This window comes from Pogonomyrmex barbatus, unplaced genomic scaffold, assembly GCF_055798465.1.
Source record: "Pogonomyrmex barbatus isolate J1 unplaced genomic scaffold, ASM5579846v1 scaffold5, whole genome shotgun sequence".
Taxonomy (NCBI): Eukaryota; Metazoa; Arthropoda; class Insecta; order Hymenoptera; family Formicidae; genus Pogonomyrmex; species Pogonomyrmex barbatus.
Window position 1 is genome coordinate 12,326,107 of NW_028297149.1, and position 24,619 is coordinate 12,350,725.

At 29.0% G+C, this 24,619-nt stretch overlaps 7 protein-coding genes and 1 long non-coding RNA gene across 19 annotated transcripts; 4 read left to right on the plus strand and 4 right to left on the minus strand.

The window, feature by feature from the left end:
• Positions 1–759: 759 nt before the first annotated feature.
• Positions 760–3,648, plus strand: Gale (UDP-galactose 4'-epimerase). 2 transcript variants are annotated; one of them, XM_089081844.1, is made up of 7 exons: positions 760–1,325; positions 1,724–1,869; positions 2,153–2,271; positions 2,345–2,635; positions 2,693–2,873; positions 3,015–3,299; positions 3,396–3,648. In XM_089081844.1, exons 2-7 carry the CDS (start codon positions 1,740–1,742, stop codon positions 3,446–3,448), a joined length of 1,059 nt encoding a protein of 352 aa, XP_088937970.1. In that variant the 5' UTR covers positions 760–1,325; positions 1,724–1,739; the 3' UTR covers positions 3,449–3,648. The 2 variants fall into 2 exon arrangements, with proteins under 2 accessions (XP_088937970.1, XP_088937972.1); XM_089081846.1 differs by lacking the exon at positions 760–1,325 and having other exon boundaries at positions 2,167–2,271.
• Positions 3,649–4,111: 463 nt separating this feature from the next.
• Positions 4,112–5,322, plus strand: Blos2 (biogenesis of lysosome-related organelles complex 1 subunit 2). The gene has a single exon (XM_011648480.2). The coding sequence runs from the start codon at positions 4,546–4,548 to the stop codon at positions 5,029–5,031; it is 486 nt and encodes a 161-aa protein (XP_011646782.1). The 5' UTR covers positions 4,112–4,545; the 3' UTR covers positions 5,032–5,322.
• On the minus strand, positions 5,183–7,441 carry EloC (transcription elongation factor elongin C). Of its 6 annotated transcripts, none has more exons than XM_089081852.1 (5): positions 7,300–7,441; positions 6,875–6,930; positions 6,612–6,680; positions 6,231–6,421; positions 5,183–6,043 (listed from the first exon to the last, which is right to left on the minus strand). In XM_089081852.1, the coding sequence occupies exons 2-5, from the start codon at positions 6,905–6,907 to the stop codon at positions 5,902–5,904; spliced, it is 435 nt and encodes a 144-aa protein (XP_088937978.1). In that variant the 5' UTR covers positions 6,908–6,930; positions 7,300–7,441; the 3' UTR covers positions 5,183–5,901. The 6 variants fall into 6 exon arrangements, with proteins under 6 accessions (XP_088937978.1, XP_088937977.1, XP_088937976.1 ...); XM_089081851.1 differs by having other exon boundaries at positions 6,231–6,424; XM_089081850.1 differs by lacking the exon at positions 7,300–7,441 and adding an exon at positions 7,102–7,119.
• On the plus strand, positions 7,301–11,800 carry Bem46 (abhydrolase domain containing 13-like protein Bem46). Of its 2 annotated transcripts, none has more exons than XM_011648479.3 (6): positions 7,301–7,436; positions 8,617–8,926; positions 9,073–9,304; positions 9,438–9,631; positions 9,812–9,972; positions 10,219–11,800. In XM_011648479.3, the coding sequence occupies exons 2-6, from the start codon at positions 8,761–8,763 to the stop codon at positions 10,489–10,491; spliced, it is 1,026 nt and encodes a 341-aa protein (XP_011646781.2). In that variant the 5' UTR covers positions 7,301–7,436; positions 8,617–8,760; the 3' UTR covers positions 10,492–11,800. The 2 variants fall into 2 exon arrangements, with proteins under 2 accessions (XP_011646781.2, XP_011646780.2); XM_011648478.3 differs by lacking the exon at positions 7,301–7,436 and adding an exon at positions 7,579–7,913.
• LOC105433269 (uncharacterized) lies at positions 11,378–14,649 on the minus strand. 2 transcript variants are annotated; one of them, XM_089081842.1, is made up of 6 exons: positions 14,135–14,649; positions 13,628–13,850; positions 13,429–13,552; positions 12,664–13,320; positions 12,326–12,528; positions 11,378–12,117 (listed from the first exon to the last, which is right to left on the minus strand). In XM_089081842.1, exons 1-6 carry the CDS (start codon positions 14,220–14,222, stop codon positions 11,841–11,843), a joined length of 1,572 nt encoding a protein of 523 aa, XP_088937968.1. In that variant the 5' UTR covers positions 14,223–14,649; the 3' UTR covers positions 11,378–11,840. The 2 variants fall into 2 exon arrangements, with proteins under 2 accessions (XP_088937968.1, XP_011646778.2); XM_011648476.3 differs by having other exon boundaries at positions 13,429–13,850.
• A 142-nt stretch (positions 14,650–14,791) lies between these two features.
• Positions 14,792–16,543, minus strand: LOC105433268 (uncharacterized). Its single transcript, XM_011648474.2, has 2 exons — positions 16,332–16,543; positions 14,792–16,249 (listed from the first exon to the last, which is right to left on the minus strand). The coding sequence occupies exons 1-2, from the start codon at positions 16,398–16,400 to the stop codon at positions 14,921–14,923; spliced, it is 1,398 nt and encodes a 465-aa protein (XP_011646776.2). The 5' UTR covers positions 16,401–16,543; the 3' UTR covers positions 14,792–14,920.
• Positions 16,544–17,268: 725 nt separating this feature from the next.
• On the plus strand, positions 17,269–18,550 carry LOC148935465 (uncharacterized). Its single transcript, XR_016140484.1, has 2 exons — positions 17,269–17,967; positions 18,037–18,550. It is a non-coding gene; the product is annotated as an uncharacterized LOC148935465 (long non-coding RNA).
• Positions 18,551–18,995: 445 nt separating this feature from the next.
• On the minus strand, positions 18,996–24,249 carry ValRS-m (Valyl-tRNA synthetase, mitochondrial). Of its 4 annotated transcripts, XM_089082021.1 has the most exons (16): positions 24,108–24,249; positions 23,722–23,950; positions 23,177–23,423; positions 22,818–23,046; positions 22,513–22,692; positions 22,125–22,249; positions 21,790–22,064; positions 21,339–21,615; positions 21,110–21,232; positions 20,917–21,024; positions 20,678–20,837; positions 20,229–20,524; positions 19,854–20,060; positions 19,640–19,751; positions 19,332–19,552; positions 18,996–19,195 (listed from the first exon to the last, which is right to left on the minus strand). In XM_089082021.1, the coding sequence occupies exons 1-16, from the start codon at positions 24,220–24,222 to the stop codon at positions 19,103–19,105; spliced, it is 2,997 nt and encodes a 998-aa protein (XP_088938147.1). In that variant the 5' UTR covers positions 24,223–24,249; the 3' UTR covers positions 18,996–19,102. The 4 variants fall into 4 exon arrangements, with proteins under 4 accessions (XP_088938147.1, XP_088938149.1, XP_088938150.1 ...); XM_089082023.1 differs by lacking the exon at positions 19,332–19,552 and having other exon boundaries at positions 19,618–19,751; XM_089082024.1 differs by lacking the exon at positions 24,108–24,249 and having other exon boundaries at positions 23,177–23,454; positions 23,722–23,862.
• Positions 24,250–24,619: the final 370 nt, after the last annotated feature.

Sequence of the window (24,619 nt, forward strand, 5' to 3'; positions counted from 1 at the left end):
TACGTACAGTCGATAAAGCGGATCGTCTTTTTATCACAACGTACGAGTTGAATGCTCGAGTAAATACAAATTTAACGTAAGTGTTGGTCCACAATAAGTATTTAATCTTTAAGTTGTAAGAAATTGGCCAATCATAGTCGATTATTCTTTTCATATTCGATTATAATTGGTCAATTTCTTACTTCTTAAAGTTTAAATCACCTATTGTGGACCGACACTAATGCAGCGATCTTGCGAGTTATCGATCCATACTTTTCTTCTCTTTGCAAGAAAATAATTTATATTAATTATTCTTTGTCTTACGGCTATATTTCTTGTCATACATCTATATTTTATTTAGATGATCTTACAATAAACGATGATTGCTCTTAGCGAAAATAACGAAAAAAGATTGTATCAATACGTTTCAGACGTTTGTACATGCGTATCTGTGTTCATAAAGATATATGTAAATAGAGATACGAATACACAATTCGCAAGATTATCTTTGCATAATTTATTACCCAGTTAAACCGAACCGTATGCAAAGATATTAGCGATATTTCATTTTTATATATCAGAATTGTTGTGACGAAAAAAATCTAAGTTAAAAGATTATCGATAATCCGTTTATATACCATATCTGATGTATTATTTTGAAATTTGAGTAGAAGAGTTATATCGCTGTAACGTATATATCGCTGTAACGTATATATATATATATATATATATATATATATATATATATATATATATATAAAATATTCTCTTTTCGAACAAACGTGTTTAAAGCAATCGCTTTTTATCTCGTACATACACGTTTGGTATCAAGCGCCGGTCGTCGTTACGTGCGGTAGTGCCAGCACAAGCTGGTATGGGTTGGTTTATCTTGTGTCTTGTGCCTGTATATGAAGGATGAGGCAGCGGGTAGCGGGCATGGCGGGAGATCAAAGTCGGAAAATTGTTTACGACACGTCTGATTCGACGTGGCGGCGGACAGAAGAATTTGCTGCGATTTCGCGTGGCGTGTCCGGACGTCCGTTCGTCGTCGCACGAATCGGATATCCAGTCACACCGCGAACAAGAGAGAACGTGAATGAAGATTGTAAATTGGAATTTATCGGATCAAAGATCCTGATGATCTTGATGATCCTCGATCGAATGTCAAGCTCTTAGAGTTTGTAACATACGCTGATCGCGACGTACACGCAATGATATCAATGTTATGTAATTTGTAATGATATGTCAACCCGACACGACGTCCTAGTTTCGCGATAAGTTCAGTATATCCCTAATTATCACGGTGTGAGGTTACGATTCTTTATATAACGTGAAACACGAATCTGGTACGAAAAGATACATACAATTTGTTCTAATGATTTCTGCATGATAATTGTTATTCTTCTCTCATATATATATATATATATATATATATATATATATTTATTTATTTATTTATTTATTCTGTCTATTGATTTGCTTTTAGTACTGCAATAAATCGAAAAATCTAATAATTAACTTTATATCACACCTTAGCATATCACAATTTATCAAATGCATCTAATGATATTGCATATTAATATTCATATCCTTTTATTTTATAGTTATTTGAAATGAATTTTATAAAGATCTATAGTTTTGTTTTATGTATTTCATATGATGTATAAAAATATTTGCATGTATAATATACACACATATATATATATATATATATATATATATATATATATATAAAACTAAACAGCATTGCACAATAAATAATGGCAAGCGAATCTTGGAATGTCTTGGTGACGGGAGGCGCCGGTTATGTTGGTTCTCATACAGTATTGGAATTATTGCAAGCAAGTCTTCAGGTGGTGGTAATAGACAATCTTAGCAATGCATATGAAGGTGAGGTTTAACAAGCTCTTTGTCAAAAAGTAATGATATGTTACATTAATTTACTAAATTAAATAATATATGAAAAATGATATGAGAATATAATGTAAATAAAATATTGTCTACTTAAATTTAATATATTTCTTATCAGTAATACAGCATGATGCATGAAAATTAGATTCAATATTTATTTTAATATATTGACACTATTTTCTTATGTATTGTATAATTGTTGCTTATATGAATATATAAAAAAAACTTTTAATTTTCCAAATTATCTTGCTTATGTTTACAGCTTCCAATTCTCAGAAACCAGAGTGCCTCCTTAGAGTGGAAAAATTGACAAGTAAAAATGTTCCATTTATCAATTGTGATATCACAAATATCAATGATCTGAGAAATGTATTTCAAAATGTAATTATATATTTATTTGCTGGTCTATTTTATACTGCATATTTGATTCAATCAAATTTTTATTTTATTGTAGTATACTTTTCATTGTGTTATGCATTTTGCTGCATTGAAGGCAGTGGGTGAGTCGTGTCAGAAACCACTCGAATATTACAAGGTCAATGTTAGTGGAACTATAAATCTATTACAAGTTATGCGAGAGAACAATGTAAAGCATTTTATTTATTCGAGCAGTGCTACAGTTTATGGTGTACCTGAACAACTTCCTTTAGCAGAGAACATGAAAACTGGCAACTGTACAAACCCTTATGGAAAAACCAAATTTATGGTTGAAGAAATATTAAAGGATTTGTGCACATCAGATAAAGTACGTATCATTGTGTTTTCTCTGCCTTGTGATCTATTTTAATAAAGTTATTTTCAGGAATTTTCTGTTATATCTCTGAGATATTTTAATCCTGTTGGCGCCCATCCCTCAGGTGAAATTGGAGAAAATCCAAATGGAATTCCAAATAATTTAATGCCCTATATCGCACAAGTGTCTGTTGGAAAAAGAGATATATTGTATGTTTATGGCAATGATTATGATACTCCTGATGGTACAGGTAAGATTTAACATATTTTGTATTGCTTGACATATAACTAGATAAAATCCTTTTAATAATTATTTATACAAAGAATTCATAGAAAAAAATTTATAGAAATTCACAATAATTGTTAAAAATATCTTTGATTAAATCTGGCAGGTGTACGTGATTATATTCATATTATGGATCTGGCGATAGGACATGTAAAAGCTATGATGTATCAAAAAACTCAAAATCCAATGGGATTTATGCCAATAAATCTTGGCACTGGAAAGGGTTATTCTGTGCTTGAAGTTATACGTGCGTTTGAGAAGGCATCTGGAAAGAAAATACCGTACAAAATAGTTGAACGTAGACCAGGCGACATATCCGCCAGCTATGCAGATGCTAGTGTCGCTAATAAGAAACTAGATTGGGTTGCTACAAGAAATATGGATGATATGTGTAAGTTAAAAATAATATATAAATATAATATACATAGTAATATAACAATCATTATCACATGATGTGGTTTAAAATTAAAATCTTTTGATGTTCTAGGTGCAGATACATGGAAATGGCAACAAAATAATCCAAATGGTTATAAACATTAATAAATACATTATTTATGCCTAAATAATTATAAGAAGTTTGAAGATATTGCATTTTATCTTTTGCATATCATTGAAACCAAGGTGGTATACAGTTACCAAAGTTTAGACCAAAGTATGAGAAAAGTAATTATATATTTTTTGTTATATTAGGTGAATTTAATATGTGATAAATATAATATGCATTCATATTTAAAGAGAAATGTTTAATATTGAAGAAGTTTTATTCAGCATTTGGTGCAATATATAAATGAATGTATTGAATATTTTAAAGCTTATCTATATTATATACACACACACACACACACACACACACACACAAAATTCAAGCTGTGCCATTCTAAGTGGTTGTACAATTTATTGTATAAAATTACGCGCGCGCGTGTGTGTGGTGTGTGTGTGTGTGTGTGTGTGTGTGTGTGTGTGTGTAAAAATAATCTACTAAATCTATAAAATACTTTTATATGTTGCTGAAAAGCAATTTGGTATTAATATAAATTAAAAATATACAATTTATTACTGTGAGAAAGTTTCTTGTCCTGACATTTTCTGTATTATCATAACCTCAATATATGATTAATTTTTCTTTATCACACGTGGATATTTAAATCAATCAATGATAAAGTTAAATCAAAATATCTATATAAAATATTCCTATAAAAAGAAATTTTATATTATTCATAAACATGATTTTGCATATTAATTTCATTGTCCATTCGTGAAATCAATAAAATCGAAAGCGACCATGATTGTAAAGATAGTAGCAGACAAACAGACTGTACAACTCCACGTATCTGTCAAATTCGTGGCTCGACGATCGACGTCGTGTTGTATTAATAATTTAAAAACAAATCCGCTGTGATCCGCTGTGACCACTGAATTGAAGAAAAAAGAAAGCAGAGTTTATAACTGTGATATAAGGCAGGTGTCGGAACAGGGATATAGAGATTTAAAGAACACTAGGTTAGGGCCGTTTATCATCAGCTGATGATCGTGACCTGCCTCGTGTATCTGCGTTATGTATTAAAATATTCGTTCAAATTTTGATCATATCCAGTCGAGCCGTTCTGTGATATATTTGCAATAGTTGTGTTCCGGTCATGGACCCGTCAAAAGACGAGGCGCAGACGGAGGCAAGGTTGATCGACAGTCTATCTGCGGAGCAAAGTTCGAGGTGCGAATCACCAAAACGCGGCACCACGCTCTCCACTAGTACTAGCAGTTTCGAAGCGCTGGATCCTCATGACCCGAACCTGAGTCGCCTGGCGAACACAATGTTCCAGAAGACAGGCGAGTACCTGCAAGAGGAGCTCACTGCCACTCATGCAGATTATCGGCTATTGGAACGTCTCAATAAGGAGACCATCGCCAAATACACGGAACTGAAGATTATCTCCTCGAATGTAGCACAATCATTGGACTCATTGAACGACAAATATCAGAAGTTACAACCGATCCTGGATAATATAAATCAGATCGACGACAGTGTTAGTAAATTGGAGCAGGCTGCATATAAACTAGCGGCGTACTCCAAGCGACTTGAAGCCAAGTTTAAAGATCTCGAAAAGGATACAAAGAGTAAATGAAGCTGTAATTTATATATAAATCTTTGTGTCTTTATACATCCTATACAATAAGATGATAATTATAATTATATCTTAGGCTACAGTTATTTAAATATAAATAAAAAATAGAATCATCATATAGGAGAGTTAGAGCAATAGTCTAAAAAGCATGTTGCATTTTGTACATTATATTTATTAGTATACGAGACCTTTTCAACACGCTTACAAAACTTCTATAAAATTGTAATTTGCCTATTTTTTTTGCATATCATACAATATTTGACTTACATTTATTAAAACTGATATATCTTATTTAGTGTTCTACATCAAGCCTAATCTTTCTTCTGCGATATATTAATAAACTTCACAACGTGCCTGAGTAATGATGATACAAGTGTGAGTAACCAGTAAAAACAAAAATAAATTAACTATATTTAATGAAAGAAATATCTATATATGTATATCAGATAATATTAATATAATGAAAAGTCACTAATCACTTGACGTAATTGATGATTCAATATATAAAGATGAATTTATTTCTAATCTTGTCAACAATAATTTACTGAAATATATAGTTTAAATGTATAACAGATGATATATGTGTAAGTGCTACAATATTACGTGTTTATGACCATATGAATTATGAAGCATAACACAAAATGTGAAATCTTTAGGTTTTGTAACTATAAAACTTCGACATTGAATTGTCTCGTCGCACCAAAACGTTTGTCCCAAGTATGAGAATCCAAAGCGATCAATTATGCTCCAAGTACGGTCTTCCAAGTATCACAATATATATAGACATATCTTAAGCAATCATAATAAAGAAAGCTATATTATTTCTATAATTCAGTTGTCAGTACAAGCTGATATTACTTCTATAGATGTTTAACAGTCTAAGAAATTGCCGGCCATTAATAATTCAAGGGCAATCTCGGGCGCAATGGGAAACTCTGGTATTTCTGTACTGCTATTTGTGTAGCGCACTTTGTAAGTAAAATACATACAGACTTTTTGCAATACGTGAGACCTATGAAAAAAAATATACAGATATTTGTTTAAACGATTCATTTTTCACAATATCATATATCACACACACACACACACACACACACACACACACACACACACAAATTCAAATTCAGCAAAATTATTTCAAGATTTTTAAGTTAAAAAAAAAAAAAAAAAAAAAAAACGATAGCATGCTAGATATTTACGGAATTTCTCGGAAGTTGACTTCATTGGCTTCATTCTCCGCAAATTGACCAGGACCACTTAACATTGCTTTGATAGTGCCACTCGTTAATGCATGTTCCCGTTTAACAATAAACTCATGTCCATCACTACTGACCAATTTTACATACATTGCGTTTGGTCCCTCACAGCCCCCATAAACAGGGCTACCATTCTGCTAAAATTTTCAAAAGGTCTATATCATTTTTAATTTATCTAAATCTTAAATATGTCTATAAATCTTCTATATGTACATATATTTTAGAAAACTATAAGATTGGAAGAAGTATATAACAAAACGTATAGCAGGATAAAGAAAAGGAATCATCTCTAGGAAGCAAAATTTAATTTGGAGAAATAGGTACCGCATGCATGTCTTTAGATGATCTGCCCTCTTCTTCTTCGGTCTTATCGATACTCGTTTCTTCATTGTGCTTGATCCAAAGAAAGATTAATGTTAATATTTTACCATAAACTTTCAGCTTTCCAGAAAGGGAACGAGTATAATCTTAACATAACAGCAACACAACATGTACATTTTTATCATAGAGATACATTGTTATACATCCCGATCACCATGCAGAGGTATAAATAATCATGCAAAAAAGAAAAAACATTTTGTTCATACCTTCTCAGTCTGCATATTCACATCGGTCGACATGTTTATGTTGTATAAATATCCTCCTGAAGCAAAACAGAATTCAAATATACAATCTATATAGATTCAAATACACAGAAGGACACAAGTAATAACCAAATAAAAACCAGTAAATTATAAAAGAAATGTAACGACAAATAATAGGTTATATATTGAATGCAAGGTATTATACATATTTTAACACATATAAAACCAACTAGGAATCATTCTGCACTTTCGAGTAAAGTTGCTCGCTTGCGCTTATGTTCACGGCACCGACAAAAAAAAGATGAAATAAAAATAATTTATTATGCTAATATATTATAACGTGCTCTTGCTATTTGATTCGTTCAGAAAAATAATTACAAATTGCATACGTTCATGTAATACGAAATAACGAGAGAAATTTTACATACCTTACAGGCAATAAAAAAATTTTAATCAAATCAGACTGATCGCAGTATATATCACAACGAGCATATATCAGCTGATAGCTGAACACCCGCAACCCGCAACGTCGACTGTAGGACCGATGAAAGCGCAAACGCCAAAGGTATGATCTGTCGATTCGTTATATAAAATATATCTCGATATGTTTCGCTTCTACGACTTCAGATTGAAGTCCATATCTCTACCACCATATCTCTACATCAGCCAATCAAGTCCAATGTTTCTTTTTTTTCATTCGCTAGTCATTTGCGAATCGCAATTAAACTGGGGACCAATTTTCCATCAAGTAATTTCTTACTTCATGGATGATTTTAGTTTCACCGCTTGCACATCTACGTTTGCTGCACTTTTCGCATTTTTTAGCCGAGATATAAACCATAAAGGTTAAATGAACGTTTGATATTTTTTATGACTCTTGATGTGCATTTATATTAATAACAATTGTGAGAAAACTTGAACAATTTACATTTTATGAATCGTTTTGATTCAGAAATGTTTATGTTTTTATTATAGTAGTTCCTGTTAATATTAAATCATCGAACTTTATGCAATCCACCTGTCATTATCTCATCTTATACAGGTTGGAGATTATAATATGTACTTGGCTTTTAATTTACAGGCATTTTATTTGTGTTTTGTTCTTCTTTTTAAAACACTTCTTCTTTTTATTACACTTATTTGTACATCTATAAATGAGATGAATAAAGATGTAATTAATTTTTTTATTGAAAAATTCTATAAGTTGTAATTTTTTGAATATTGAGGGAATTTTTCTTTAATGAAAAATAAACATTCAATTTCTAAAATAATCTTTTGTGATACTCAATTTTTATAATTTATATAATTTGCTTTATTTTTTTATGTATTATTTATTTTACTTTTATAAATATGCATTTTTATCACGTTTATTTAATACATCTTTCTAAAGTTATTGATCTTTTATTTATATACTATAAAAAAAGTTAATTGGATTTTGTTTAACAACAAATTTTATTATCTATTAATTTTGCAAATATGCATTATCTATCTATTATATCTATTAATTTGCAAATATTATAAATTGTATAAATTTTCATCTATTAATTATTTCTTATTTATTGATTTCTATATCTATTTTATAACAAAATGTTTTATTGATAATTAAAATATTAAGAAATCAATAATAAAATTAATATAAAATTAATATAAGTAAAATATTAATAAAATTAATATAAGTAAAATATTTCTTCTTACTTATATATTATTATATGTGTATCATTATCAATGTTCTGAACATTTTATAGGTGGAAGATGTAAGAGATTCCAGTGACCAGTTTAATGGATCATTATGGCTATATTTAAACCAAATTCAACTATATACTTTTTGAAAATAATTGGATTATTTAGATAATGCAGATTTTCTTTAAATTATATAAAACATACAAATAATGTCCTTTAGAATACGCTTAGCTCGCAGTAGGCCAATTAAACTTTTAGGAAATGTGGCTATGAAGTGTTGGGCCTTCAGCGGAGCTTATATTCTTGTATGCTTTTTCTTATATTGGTTATATGGCGGAGTCTTGGCTTTCTTCTTACTCTGTTTTGCCACAACTGGTTTGTATATTTTTGTGTTACAAAAAGCTTCATCTCCTAACGAAATTTTTTTATTATTAATTTAGGGATATTATATAAATGAAAAATGATTATGTTATGATTATGTTATAATTACATATTATGATTATATCTTTTTATTACTACAGGAATACTCTATCACAGAGAAGATCAACTTCTTTATCACCCAGAACTGCCAGCTCATTCCAGAGTTTACGTACCAGCTCCCTCAATATTCAGTTTACCGTATCAAAGTATATATACCAGAGCTGGAGATGGTACAATGTTGCACATGTTTTTTGTTTCCCAACCAGAAGATAGAGTGAGAAAAGCACCTACATTGCTATTTCTTCATGGCAATGCTGGCAACATGGGCCATCGGTATTTAATATTATTTTATTACATATTTAATATTTATTATACATATTTATTATACATATTTATTATTAATTCATTTACTGATAAGAAATTATGTAATTATGTTGTGTGATATATGTTATATGTTTTTTTGCAGTTTACAGAATATAGTAGGACAATATCATAACATTCAATGTAACATTTTAATGTTAGAATATCGAGGATATGGCCTGTCACAGGGCACTCCATCGGAAGAGGGTCTCTATATGGATGCTCGAGCGGGAATAGATTACCTATTTAGCAGAACTGATATTAATACTAATGAAATCATTGTATTTGGTAGATCATTAGGTAAAAAAAAACCTAATTGTATCATTTAGAATATTTATATTTTAAATGAGATATATTAAACTTGAGAAAGAGACAGAAAAGGAATGAATATTATTCTGTGAATTATATTATTATTCTTATAATATTATTCTATGAATATTAATTATAATTATGTTATTTATAATTTGATTATTTTGCTAGGTGGAGCAGTAGCAATTGATTTAGCTACAAAAGAGGAAAATTCACAGAGAATTTGGTGCCTTATACTTGAAAACACCTTTACCAGTATCCCAGATATGGCCGCCTTATTTGTAGGATCTAAATTTTTACAATATCTGCCACTCTTTGTATACAAAAACAAGGTAAGCAGAGCAAAAAAGATGTTATATATTTTAAAATTATTTTATATAATTGTTTTGATTTTGTTTTTATAAAATTAAAGATTTTATTAAAAAAGGTATACGTTATCTACTAGAAAGTAGTCATAATTTATAGCAAATCTTTTTCAAGATGTTATATGTGTTTAATATATTTTATAGGATCTATTTTTTTTATATTTGTTTTTATATTTTTTACATGACTTTGTATTTTTATACTTTTTATTGCAGTATTTGTCAATCCTAAAAGTTCGCTCAGTAACAGTTCCCACTCTGTTCATTTCCGGTCTGGCGGACACGCTGGTACCACCTCGTATGATGCAAGATCTTTACAAGAATTGCCGAAGCACGTACAAACGTATTCTTCCAATCGTGGATGGCACACATAATGAAACTTGGTGTCAGCCAGGTTATTATCAAAATATTAATACTTTTCTGACCGAGCTCAGGGAAAATCCACAACCAAGGGTAACATCTAATCATTGGCAAATTGATAACATTTAGTGAAAAAATGCTTTCGTTACCATATCTATTATTATTATCTATAAACATAGATGCAAAATGATTTTTATGTATTAAAGACACGAAAGAATTAACTTTTGCATCGAACTTTTTCTATATTTCGTAGAAATTTTTTAAATTACAGAAATGAAGTCCATTTTATCACTCAGAAGTGATTAATCTTATTCTTGCATCCAAATCATCATGATTAAATTAAATTTGAGGCTCCTGAGTACTCAGCGAGGAATTCGCGTTGACGGTAGTGACGTATCGTCACGGTGAAAAATAAAAGCTCATTTATCCTTGTTCATCTTATCCCATTTGGCCTTGTTCGTCTTTATAAGTGACATGCGGCCAACGAAATTTTTATTGCCGCTATTTTCGTCATTATGTGCTTAATCGTGCAGATGTGACTTGTTTCGTACTAGATTCGTAAAAATGGGCGGCAACTAAAATCATTTTTTCCACTTCTTTCAACAATTGTCAAATTGTATGTTTTCTGTCTGAACAAGCTTCATTTCGCGTGTCTTTTACAGGTATTTATTGATTATCAGGAAGGGAAAGAATAGGAGTCGCTTATTTTCACAAGTGTCTTAAAGCCATATTAGGTATTATTTTAGTCAAATATCTCTTTATTTGCAAAATTAGCACAATAAACTTTACTGTATCTTTGCTAGTAAATTATTTTAATGTAACTTTATTGTATTTTTCGTCTATGACGTCACGATTCCAATATTGCGTCGCGGTGATTACTCAGGGGCCTTAAATAATTATTTAAAGTCACTGTAATTAAATTAATTAAATTAAGCAATGAAATTAACTACTTTGACTTAATTTAATTTGATTTAATTATGATTAGTTAAGGTAATTAATTATAACAATATTATAATTAATCGATTAAAAAATAAATGTATATATTTAAATTCTTACAAGAGATTTTATATTGTTGGAAACATATGAATTAAAAACAGGGGAACATAAACATTTTTTAAAATATAATTTAAAGGTACGTAAAGAGTACATTATATAAAGTAAGTTTATTTTTACCGAGCAAGTTAACTTTTATATACCAAAGCATACGTGTGTCCACAAAAATTCACATTTTTGTTATTTATGTAAATTAATATTAAGAAATTGTTGATTATGTTTTATTGCAAATCAATTCTTGTTATAAATATTATAACAAAATTAGAAAAGAATTATAATTTATGATAGCTAATTTAGGAAATTTTTGCAAGAACTACATAAATTACATGTCATGTAAGTTGTGCTGAGAGAAAATAATAAAAAATATTTTATATTTTTTTCCCAATGACAGTCTTCATGTTTTTATAAAAATAAAATAAAAATATCTAAAATTTACGATTGATTCGTCTTTTCTTCGCAATCATTCTTCGAGATAATACAATACCGATCACTGTTAAAATTGTGAGCACAGCTATCGCTGTAGCCAGAATAGCGATCATTCCAGGACCAGTTTTGAATGTAACAACTTGTTTACCAGAGATACTCGCAACATTAACAGTCATTCTCTCTGCGAAATCGGAAAACTTGTCACAAAAGACTTCTCCTTTCCATTCGTACCAATGGATCATTCTTTTGTTAGCTAACAGAGGTGGACCAGCACATCTAATTAATAAATTGTAAAAAAGGACACATTAATGTATTTTTATTTATGAATGATAGTTATGAAGTTATAATGAGACGATAAGAAATAAAAAATTCAAAATACGAAAGCATTGTAACATGTGCATGTGATTTCTTATTATTAAATCTATTATATTAAATATAGTATTAGATTCTAAAATATTCAATAACATGTATAAACTTGTGTTACCTCAAATTTTCCAAAAGATTAGGATTCATTGTGTAAAGTTTTGGGACTAATTCGTTCAACATCCATTGCAACGAACAATCGCAAACAAATGGATTTCCTTGAAGATTGATAAAATAATTTAGATTTGAAACGTTTTTATTGTGAATATTTGTATTAAATAGTTCTGCTGGCAAATGACTAAAGCGATTATTGCTCAAATCTAGCTAAAAAATAATAATAAATTACATGTAAATATAGCTGAAAAATAATAATGAATTGAACATGTAAACAATAATGAATATGTAAATATAGCTCTTTTTAAAAGTATATTTTTTTATAATAAATTATAAAATACTTACAGAGCAAATATTCATATGTTGAAAAACATTTTTCTGAATCATATTCAACTTTGTATTACTCGAAATAGTCACATTAATACAACTGTTTTTCTTCTCTTTTAGCATTAAAAACATTTCTTTGTCAATTTCTTCAATCGTTTCTATAAACTTTACTTCAAATATTTCCAAATTCAATTCAGATCGAATTTTTATATCTTTCAAACGATTCCCATCGACTTTAAAAATTCGTAAATTTGGAAAATTTTTAATAGAAATACTTTCAGGAATTATTGTTAAATGATTAAAAGATACATCCAGCGTTTCTAAAGTTCTTAAAGGAACATTCGGAAAGTCTGATAAAGAATTTTTACTAATATTTAAATTTTTTAATTCTAATAATGTTATGTTGTCATATATATTAGAAATATTATTGTTTTGAATATTTAAGATATTAATTGGTAATTTTTGAAATAATATGGTATTAATAAGATTGTTTTCTGCATAAAGTTCTAACAATGATGGTGGAAAATTTTGGAAATTTAAAGAAAGAAGATTATTATTACTAATATGAAGGATTTTTAAATGTTGCATGTAAAGTAATGAATTGGTTGGAAGAGTGATAAATTTATTGAAAGAGAGATCCAAGTATTCCAATTCTGGCATACCATCAAGAAAATTCTGCAAAATATTAAATAAAGTTTTTGTAATAATAATATAATTACACGCGCGCGCGCGGCACACACATCAAATTTTATTAAAAAATTTTTTCAAAAAAAATTGTATTACCAGATCAACAAGATTGTTGTGAGCTGCATCAAGAATTTTCAATTTGGTTATTGCATTTTCTGAGCTTCTCTCCAAATTATTTATTTGATTATGGCTTAAATTAAGTTTGGAAAGAAAAGGAGATCTGTTTAAAGTAAAAATATCAAAATGCCATAGTAAATTGTGAGAATAATCTAAATCTTCGAGTTTATGTAAATACTTAAAAATGTCTGGAGGCATATTATTTAGTTGATTTTGAGATAAATCCAATCTTTTCAAATATTTCAAATTTTTTAATTCATTTATGGGTAGGAGCACTATATTGTTTTTTGAAAGAATAAGTTTGTTTATTGATCTATCTTGATTTAGAGTAAAAAGATCAAAATTGAGGATTTCATTTCTTCCTAAATATCTGTCACGGCAATTAATAATTGAGCCTTTACCTGTAAGAATATCATATTGACATTTATAATTTACATTACTAATCATATTACAAATCCACTATGATATATTATTATTTATAATAATGACATAATAATAAAAATATCTCATTTTTATATCATTAATCTCATTTGTTATTTATTAATTTAATCAAATTTCATATAAATTTTTTTCCTTTTCAAAAACATGATATAACACATGTAACGATATAAAATATGCATGTTTATTATTTTTCAATTTATTTTATTGTTTGCTTTATTTTATCTTTACTTTTGACAGAACTTACTTGTAGTAGAACATAAGCAGGTTTTACATATGTCACATAAACATTGTTTGCACAAAAATAAAAGTAACAATATAAAAATGTTAAACATTATAATATTGAATACTGATTTCACACTCAAGGTACAGTTAAACGGTTGCACGTTTAATAGTAGAGAAGATATCTATAAACAGTCTTGATAACATATCTGATAAGTGTATCAACTATGTGAATCATTCTATATTACTCATCTTGTTACAAAAAATATAAATGATTGATTTAATTTAATTATTGATGATTCGTAATGATGTATAACTAACTATAAGATAATTTTGGGACATATTGTATAAAAATTTAAATTGTGCAATATTAATTTTGATTTTTCCTATATTTTAATATATTTGGATCTAAAATATTCCGTTTTAAAAAAATATATTTTAAACTACTAAAAACGCAATATTCTTTGTATTGTATCAAAAGTTTTCTTTATTGAGTAACATTTGAAAATATTATTATTAATTGCAAGCAAAATTTTTAAAGTAACAATATCTGAATTAATTTTCAAGCAATATATTAAATGATTATAATTTATCAACATCAAATGCAAGTAAAAAGAGATTTTTTAAGTAATTTTTTTCATTATATATTATATTACAAAAGCAATATGAAGTTACTCATTAATATCGTATATTACTTATTTTATTATTAATAATGTACATGATACTTATTATATTTTATCAATATTAATAATTAAAACAATGTTCATATTAGTTGTCAAAAAACAAAGATTTGTAAATTAGATGGAAAGTTCTAAGACTTCTTGAAAAAGGCTGTTAATGTGGATTGTTTCTTCTTCACCTTCTCTATCTTAGTTTCTGCTTTTCTTTTCCTTTTTCTTATTTCTTCTTCTTTTTTCTCTTCCTCATCTTCTGAACAGCTCACATAGATATGTTCTTTTTTTGTCACAATGTATTCACCTTCCTTATAAGTTTTGTTGACCAACTTTAATACTTTCCTTTTGCCATTTTCATGTTTCACTTTTGGTGGAGAAGGACTCTTTGATTTTGCAGGAATTTCCGGCTCTGGTTCTGGTACTGATTCCTCCATTTCTACATCACTTTGTATCTCTGAATCACTGGAATCATCCTGTATAACAATTCTCTTCCGTTTTTTAGCAACTTCATCGGTGTCTTTACTTCTGTTTCGCTTTTTCCCACTCTTCTTTTCCTTCACTACTTTTCCTTCCGTAGATTCTTTTTTAACATTATCATTAGTCTTTTCTGGCGATGTTATTTCTACAATAGATTTTGAAGGAAATGTCTGTTTTCCAAAGAAGTTATCCAAGCGTCCTTTCTTTACAGAATTATTTTGTGTTTTTTTAGTGGAAGAATTAATTATAGACCCTTTATTTTTCTCTATTGAATTAATTTTTTCTACAGAATCTTTAGAAAAATCTTTATTTTTATTGATAGAATTTTTATCTTTTTTCACATCTTTTTCCGCTTCTGTTAAATTATTGGCTTTCTCTGTTAAAGTTTTATTTTCCTTTGTCGAATCTTTTTCCTTACAAGAATCTTTATCTTCTTTCATCGAGTTTCTATCATCCTCTTGAAAGAATGATTTTAATTTTTCAGGACTCTTTGTTTTCCCAGTCTTATTAAACAGATTATTAAATCCATGTTTCTTTGCTGTTATTGGATTTTTTTCTGTTTTTGATGGATTTAGAAAATCTGTGGATTTTAAACTTGTCATATTTTCCATTGTAATCTTTTTTGCAACTGTACCCCATCGTAATAGTTGCATTTCTTCGTCGCTTCGTTCTTTGCAAGCATCACACTTTATCGCACTGTAATTTATGTCACCAGAATCAGAATTGGCAAGCAGCTCCAAATCCGCAAGTGGTTTGTGAACACTATATAGGTGCTCCGAAATAATTTTACTGAACTTTTCCTTAGCTTTAGATACATTAGACTCTTTGACAACTTCTACACGCATTCCTTTATCCTTTAGAAGGCCAATTAGCAAATATGTACATTCAATATTGTTATTTTTATTGTAATTTTGATAGAATTCCCATAAAATTTGTTTTGCCACATTGACATGGACATGTAGTTCCTTGCTAAGCCACTTATAAGTAACCTTAAAATAATATTGTGCATATATTAATAATAATAATAATAATAATAATAATAATAATATATTTGAATTGCAATAAAATTACCAGCTTATCGTTATCAAAAATATAACCGGCCAAAGTTTCTAAATACTCGTTTAATGCTCCCATAGTCATTTTTCAACAATTTATGTTATAAATATCAGTTAGTTGTTAATACGACTCCAATGATTTACTTATATAGCTTAACTTTATCATTCTAACCTAACTTTATCCTTAATATCGAGTATAAAAGGTCTGTTCTTTTGCTGACTTTTGCACAGTTCATCTTTCTTCCTTTTCTTTCCACATCAGAGAGAAAAAGAGAAAAGATAAATTTTGCAAAAAGTTCAGCTAAAAAAGAACAGACCTAATGATACATTCATAGACACAATAAGTATAGATTGTACAATAAGGAGTATAAGTGTCAGACCACAATATAGGTGATTTAAGCTTTTAAGAATTAAGAAATTGACCAATCATAATCGAATATAAAAAGAATAATCGCTTACGATAGATCAATCTCTTAAAAAGCTTAAAGATTAAATACCTATTGTAGACCGAGACTAATTGTTGTTTCCTTACTGCTTAACGGCCGCAGCATACACTTCTGCATAATGCATAATGCATAATGAAATGGAGGACTATGATTGGTTCATTTTCTTACGCGTAATGCATTCTTATGCGTTATGCAGAAGTGTGTGTTCCGGTCCTAAAGCCTAATCTACAATAACATAACATAAGGCTATAAGGCTGTAAGGCGTGGTTGTAAAAATCTATTTAAATGAATTATTTTCATTTCTTATGCTTAACAACCTTACATCACAGTATACAGCATAGTTATAGTCTTATGTCATTGTAGACTAGGCTTAAGTCTTACTGCTTAAGTTTTTTATATGCCACGGCCCTTAATGAAATCCTTTTTTTTTTTGTGTAGCTAGGAGTAGAGATACTACAATCAGAGACTGGCCACGACTCTGATCCGCCATATTTTGGCTAAATCCTACGAGAAAGGAAGAAATATACACCATCTTATTCTAACCAATAACGTGTTTTGGTTAGAGCAGGGGTCTGCAAGTGGACACTGCTCGCGGGCGCCCAATGCCCGCTCGCAACAGTCGAGCGCGCTGGGGCTAGCGTTAGGCGGCTAGGTGCAATAAAGTGAGGAGAGGGGATAGCAGGAACGTCTGTTCATTGAACGTGCTGTTTAAGGAGTAAAAAAATATTGTATTGCACAAATTCAGACCCAGAATTAGCATAAATTAATAACTATCTATATTTTAAATAAACAATTCTTACAATAATATTAAATAAACAACTTTTATAATATTTAATTAGTATTTGATTCATAGTTTTCCGATATTACGATACGATATATCAGGTGTTATCGTTTTGACAACTTAAACGAATTATTGCAAAATTCAAATGTGAATCTGTTAACTGTTCGCGTAATCGCGATTTATTTAATTTCATAATAGAAAATAATTGTTCACATGAATATGTAGAACCGAACATACTCATTATTTTTGCAGCACAAGCATGTAGTCGAGGAAAATGTTCTTGAGATATATATGAATAAAATTGTACGATGTCAGTCATTGTATAAAAACGATTTTTAAGAGCATTGTCACATTTTAAATCTATTAATTCTAATTATATGCGGGAATAATATTAATATCAACAGTAAAAAATGTCATAAAAATAAGTAAGTCTTCTTCTAAAACATGCATTTAACCCTAAACCGACAATCGAATTCATTATAATAATTTGTAAGAATTAGACGACCGTAAGCGGTCATAGAAGAGATTTGGAATATAAAGAGCTAACAGAGAGGAGCCGTCGTGGTCGTGCAGACTAAGTGTCGGATTGATAGACGAGGGATCCCGAGTTCAAATCCAGTCGGTCTCCGTTAATTTTTCCGAATCTAATAGATATCTTTCAAATTGAAGTAAATATATTATTATTCTTATTTTATTTTTTATATTATATATATTCTTCATTTCTATTGCTTATCTTGAATGTGCATGGCAACAGATAATAAATTTGAAAAATGCAACAACTATCGAGATTGAAATTGATTGATCCATAAATTAAGTTTCATTTGGAAATGCGAAACTTTATCCCAAGGTACTAAAAATATTAGATACGCTTCTGAGATGTGCATAATAGGTGGGCACTCGCGGGCGCTCGCGGGCGCCCGTGCCCAATTTCAGCGTTTTGCCGATTCCTGGGTTAGAGTGAAAGAAATATATACCATCTTATTCTCTAACCAATAGCGATATTTTTTACTTTGCATGGCATTGATTTAAGTGTATTGTGCATGTGTATTAAATACGAAAGCGTGAAAATATATTATTAAATAATAGAGATACTAAAATTGCAAAATATAGTCATAAATTAATTAATTGTGATAAATTAATATAAAAAATGGATTGGATGTTCATTTTTTTACTTCAATTTTATTTTATATTGTAATAAAGGTTGTTTATATAATAAATATGTATAATAATCCTTTCTAGAAAAAGGCATGACATTGTGATGAGATCGTAGAATCAAATACATGATCAAAAATGCGTAATTTATACTCTTTAGATTTAAATATCTGACGTTTAAATTATTTATGCAAATTATTTATTTTTTTCACATTCAAATCATAGTTGTGTTCATAATATGGAAAAAAAATTATATTTTTTGAAATTAAAATGCTGCTGAGTAAATAAATCCGAATTAATCTAATTTAAAAAATAAACTTTAATTGTTTCCTTAATTGTATATTATTTCATATAAAATCGACAAAATGGACAATTTGTAAGAAACAAAAATCTAATATTACATGTGTACTATTTAAGACTTCCTTCTTTTTCTTCGTTTGTTTTGTCCAATTTTTCTTTCCTCACAATATTTTTCTTGACTTGTTCTAACATCAATGCATCCTACAAAAATAAATAATAAATATGATAAATCTTTTACATATAAAAAAAATAAGTATATATGTAATAAAATAAGTATGTAATATTTTATTACATTTATATATTAGAACATTATTAAGTAATGCGTATTTTTATTTACCGTAACTGTAATAAGTAATAAACAATCATTTGTGTGCATATATTGAATGGTATAATCACGATTGGCATTACTATCTTTTGTTGTCGTCCCATTAAAATTACTATCATTCTCTGATTCCACTAACTGAATAGGTACATTCCAGATTTTGCTTGCGCCTTTGATCAAGTTCACATTTTCTCGATAAAAATTATAATCGCGCATATTTCCAACCAAAATACTAACTGTGCAAACATTTATTACAATCTATATTAATTTAAAATTTAAATTATTTGATTAGTGCATTTACTTTGCCAATTAATAAGACCCACCTTCTGGATTTAATTTCTTGCTCACGTTCGCCATGCAACTTCTTATTGCGTTTATCACATCTATAAGTTCGCGCATCTTTTCTTCCAATTGGATGTCTCTTAAATGATCAAACTGTTAAAAAAGAAAATAAAATAAACATTAAATAAAAATAAATTATCTATTATCTAATCTAATAATAGATATCTTTAAGAAAAAAGAAATTATTTGATTTACTTCGTATGACATAGGATAAGAAGTTTCAAGCAGTGATGTGATTGACAGGAATCCTGGGAGACCTTTCTTGGCAAGTCTTGTATATAGATCATCTGATAGATAGGGTGTAATAGGTGCAAGGATACGTAATGACACTTCCAAACATTTTGCGAGAGTATTGGAATGCTCGGCGGAATTACCACTTCTAAATCCAAATTTTGTACCCTCCTATTTAAAAAAAAAGAAAAAAAAATATATATATATATATAATTTTTTTCATTAAAATGATAAATTAAAAATCAAAATTATCAAAATTTTGAAATTTTTAACATTCTTATAATATAAATAATTAATGAAAATCTTAAAAATTATTATGTTTTAAATAGTGTTGCATACCACATAGAAATCACAGAATTCATTGTACATAAATTGGCGAATTGCGGCGATTGCTTTATGGAAATTTCGTTCAGCAAACGCGTCATTCACGGTCTTTACCATCCATGATAATCGACTTAGAATCCATCGATCTAAATCATTCAGATTTCTCTTTCTTTCGTTGTTATTTTCTTGTTGTTGTTGATTCTCCTCATTATTCTTTGTCATTAGTAACACGTATTTACTTGCCTGCCAGATTTTGTTGCAGAAATACTTGCTCGTTCGACAATCATCCACGTCGAAAGTAATGATATGATCTAAAAAGGACAAGATAACAAAAAAATGTTTCAACCAGTTATAAAAGTTATAAAATATAAGTTAGTTGATCAATACGTTTAGATTCTTCCAATGTAATTTTCTGTAATTTCTTAAAATTTTCTTTCTTTTCTTAAAGTTTTCAATTTGCTTACTTTTAATATTACGTGCACACAATGATAGCCTCAAGGCGTCGGCACCACAATTTGGTATTCCTCCAAAGTACGATTTTGCGTTAACACGTAGCGTTCGCTTCAATTCTTTGGCGCTAAGAATACCTGCCGCATGACTACGTCTTGCTTGCTCATTTAATTCCTGTAATCATGTTTTAATATCAATATTTTAATAATAGAATTATAACATCAATCGTTATATTTAAAAAAAATATACTCACTTCGAAGGTACAACCATTAATAATGTTTTCTGGTGAAATGACATTGCCAGAGCTCTTGGACATTTTCTTGCCATTGCCGTCGCATAGGATACCATGAAGTAAAACTTCCTACATAATATGCATAATTTATAATTTTATTATGCGTTACGATATATTTAGATATAAATAATTTATTGTACAAGTATAATTGTACCTTGAATGGTAATTGTTGTGTCAGCTCTAGGCTAAGCATTACCATCCTTGCCACCCAGAAAACGAGAATATCATGACCAGTTTCCATTAATGTCAATGGATAATGTCTTGCCATATCTGATGTCTATAAATATTTTATAATATTTAAAAAAAATTATATTTAATATATATATATATATATATATATATATATATATATATATATACATATATATAAAATAAAAACTAACATTTTTCGGCCAGCCAAGTGTGGCGAATGGCACAATCGATGAAGAAAACCATGTATCGAGAACATCTGGATCCTGATGCACGTTCACTTTGTCTCCATATTGTTTTCGTGCAAGAGAACGGGCTTCTTCTTCGGATCTTGCTATTATCCATGAAGTGCCATTGTTACTAGAGAAGGAAATCTCATTATCATCGTCACGATTATTATTATCATCATGAATTACAGAATACGCCGGAATACGATGACCCCACCACAATTGTCTCGACACGCACCAATCTCTAAAAAATTCATTCATTAAAAAGATTATATTGTATTTTACTTTGTTATGTATTTATTGTTTATGTATTTATTTCTGCATTCATCTATCTGTTCTATTTATCATACATTTATTTGCCTATGTATTTTTGCATACATTTATCTATTTATTTAATAATTAATAACAATTATTTTACCTAGTGTTTTCGAGCCAATCATGCCACATTTGTTTATGAATACTATCATCGCTCGGATCAATTTTCAATTCACCATTCGCCACAGCTTCTTGTGCTCGTTTAGCCATTGTCGCACACCGCAAAAACCATTGTTCCTTCGGCAAATACTCGATCACATCGTGTGTGCGTGAACATAGGGGCAGTGTCATCCGGTGATTATCTTCTATATCTCTCACCATGCCTCGCGCTGATAGCTGGTTCATCAGTTTCTTTCGTGTGATAAATCTTGGCACTCCCTTAAATTAATCATTATTCATAAGGAATTAAGAAAAACAATCTTGTAAAGTAAATCATACCTTGAATTCCTTGCATGTATCCATCATATTGCCATCCTCGCCAATAATTATAATAATTGGCAAACCATGATTTTTAGCAATATCATAATCTAATCGATCATGTGCGGGTGTAATTTTCACTGCACCTGCAAAACAAGTACAATCAGTAATAAATAAAATAAATGAGTCGGTAAAATAAGTGAATAAATTAATAACCAAATAAAATGAGTTAATTATAAATAAAATGAGTTAATTATATATAAATAATATAAATAAAATATCTTCTTTGTGCCACAATAGTTTCTAAGAATCTATTTTTTTCTTATTTTTTGTTTCGGATCGAAATTTCGAATATTATTAAATATATATATTTATTATTGTGATTTATTAATTTTTTATAAATTTTTACCAGTGCCAAATTCTCTCTTGATTGAAGAATCGGCTATAATGGGTATAAAAGTTTCTCTTATAGGATGGAAAACATGCCGACCAATGTATCTCGAATATCTATCGTCGTTCGGATGTACGGCAATTGCTACATCTCCAAAAATTGTTTCAGGTCTAGTTGTTGCAACTATCAGTTCCTCCTCTATGAAACAAAAGAATTAAAAAAGAAATTAACAAATCTGTTAGGAAATTAAAGCTACACAAACAAATTTTTAGAAAACGTTAATTTTATATAATTTTATTAAGTATTTATTTTCATATAGTTACTCGAATCTCTAATCGGATAAGCCAGCTTGATCAGCTGACCCACGGTAATTTTGGTACTGTAGCCAGGTAATTGAAGTTGCGTCTTGCCGTTCACCACAAAGTCTTCCACCTCAATATCTGAGATTGTGCTGCGTAATGCTGGTGACCAATTGACAAGATCCTTAGTTCTGTATAGCAGATTCCTCTCGTTTAGCTGTACGAATGCTTCTATTACTGCCATGCTGTGATTCTATGAGAACACAAAAAAGATTCAATAATCATAATAAATAAATCGAACAATAAATGTAAGAATAAATTAATAGTAATATATATATATGTATATATATATATACATATATATAGAAACAAAGGAATATTACTTCATCAATAGTAAAATATTCTCTATCCCAATCAAGTGTGGCACCAAGAGCTTTTAATTGCTGCTGGATAATTGCAGCCTTCTCAGTCTTCCATTGCCAGATTAACTGTGTGAACTCAGCACGACCTATGTTGTGTCGTGTGATGTTGCGTGTACACTGCAACATTCGTTCTACTACTGCCTGTGTTGCAATCCCTGCATGGTCCAGACCTGGTATCCATAACACCGGATGTCCTTTCATTCTGTGCCTGTGTGTGCATGAGAGTAGTAGAGAAAAATCTATAATGGTAAATTTACTTATAATAAATAAATGTAGCATGAGATAAAAAGACAATAATACATAACTATTTATAATGGAATTTTAACATTTTTTTGTATAAATTAAACTATAAAGTACTGTTAAGTTTAGCAAAAAAAAAGCTTGTTTGTGTAAGATGCAGAAATATTATATTCTAAATTACATTTTAATATCATTATGCTTATATATATATATATATATATATATGCGATATATTATTATGATATTATTAATATACTTTTGCTAACCATCTTGCTAGAACATCTTGGATTGTAACGGTGAGTGCATGACCCAAATGTAATATTCCTGTAATATTAGGTGGTGGTAAAACCATATTAAAAGATTGCTTAATATCTTCTTCCTTCTGTATATTACTGCTTGTCCTACTTATCCTGGATGATCCAAAGTATTTATTATATTGCCATATGTCATACCGGCCTCTTTCTATGTCCTCCGGTTTAAAAATGGCAGGAAAATCTATTATATTTATAAATTTTAAAATAGTTAAATTAAAAGATTCTCTTGTTTTTTTTTTTCATTTTATATGGATAGTTTTTAATTCATTCAATTGTTTAGCTTTAATGTTTGCGAGTTGTGTAGAACAAAAGAAATGCAAGATAATGTTAAAAAATACCTGTTAGTATCTTATTGTTGTATGTTTCTGTTGTAGTTGCAGTAGAAGTGCAATAATTTAATCTTCGATAGCATTTTGCCCGCAGAAAACAATGACCGGTGAATGTGTGTTTCATTGATGATAATTAGATTTTTGCAAGAATTATAATGATAACTACAATAAAAATTTGTCTCATAAAATTATATGGATATATATGTCTTTTGCTTCTCATATAATATATGTTTTTTTACACAATTTTTAATCACGCAAATATAACAACTTAATATAATCTAACCTCAAACTTTTGTATTGTATGTAAACCTATGTATTTCACATATTGTGTTTATATATGTTTACATAATGTAGATAACAAAATAATAAAACAAAAATTACTATCTTTGTTCAATTTTATTTAATTCAGTTTAATTTAATCTGTGAGAATTTGAATTTTTCCTAAATATCGATGATCGATAACAATTTATGAACTTTACTGACCGTACGTAATTATCGATATTAAATTTCTAATCGTCTAT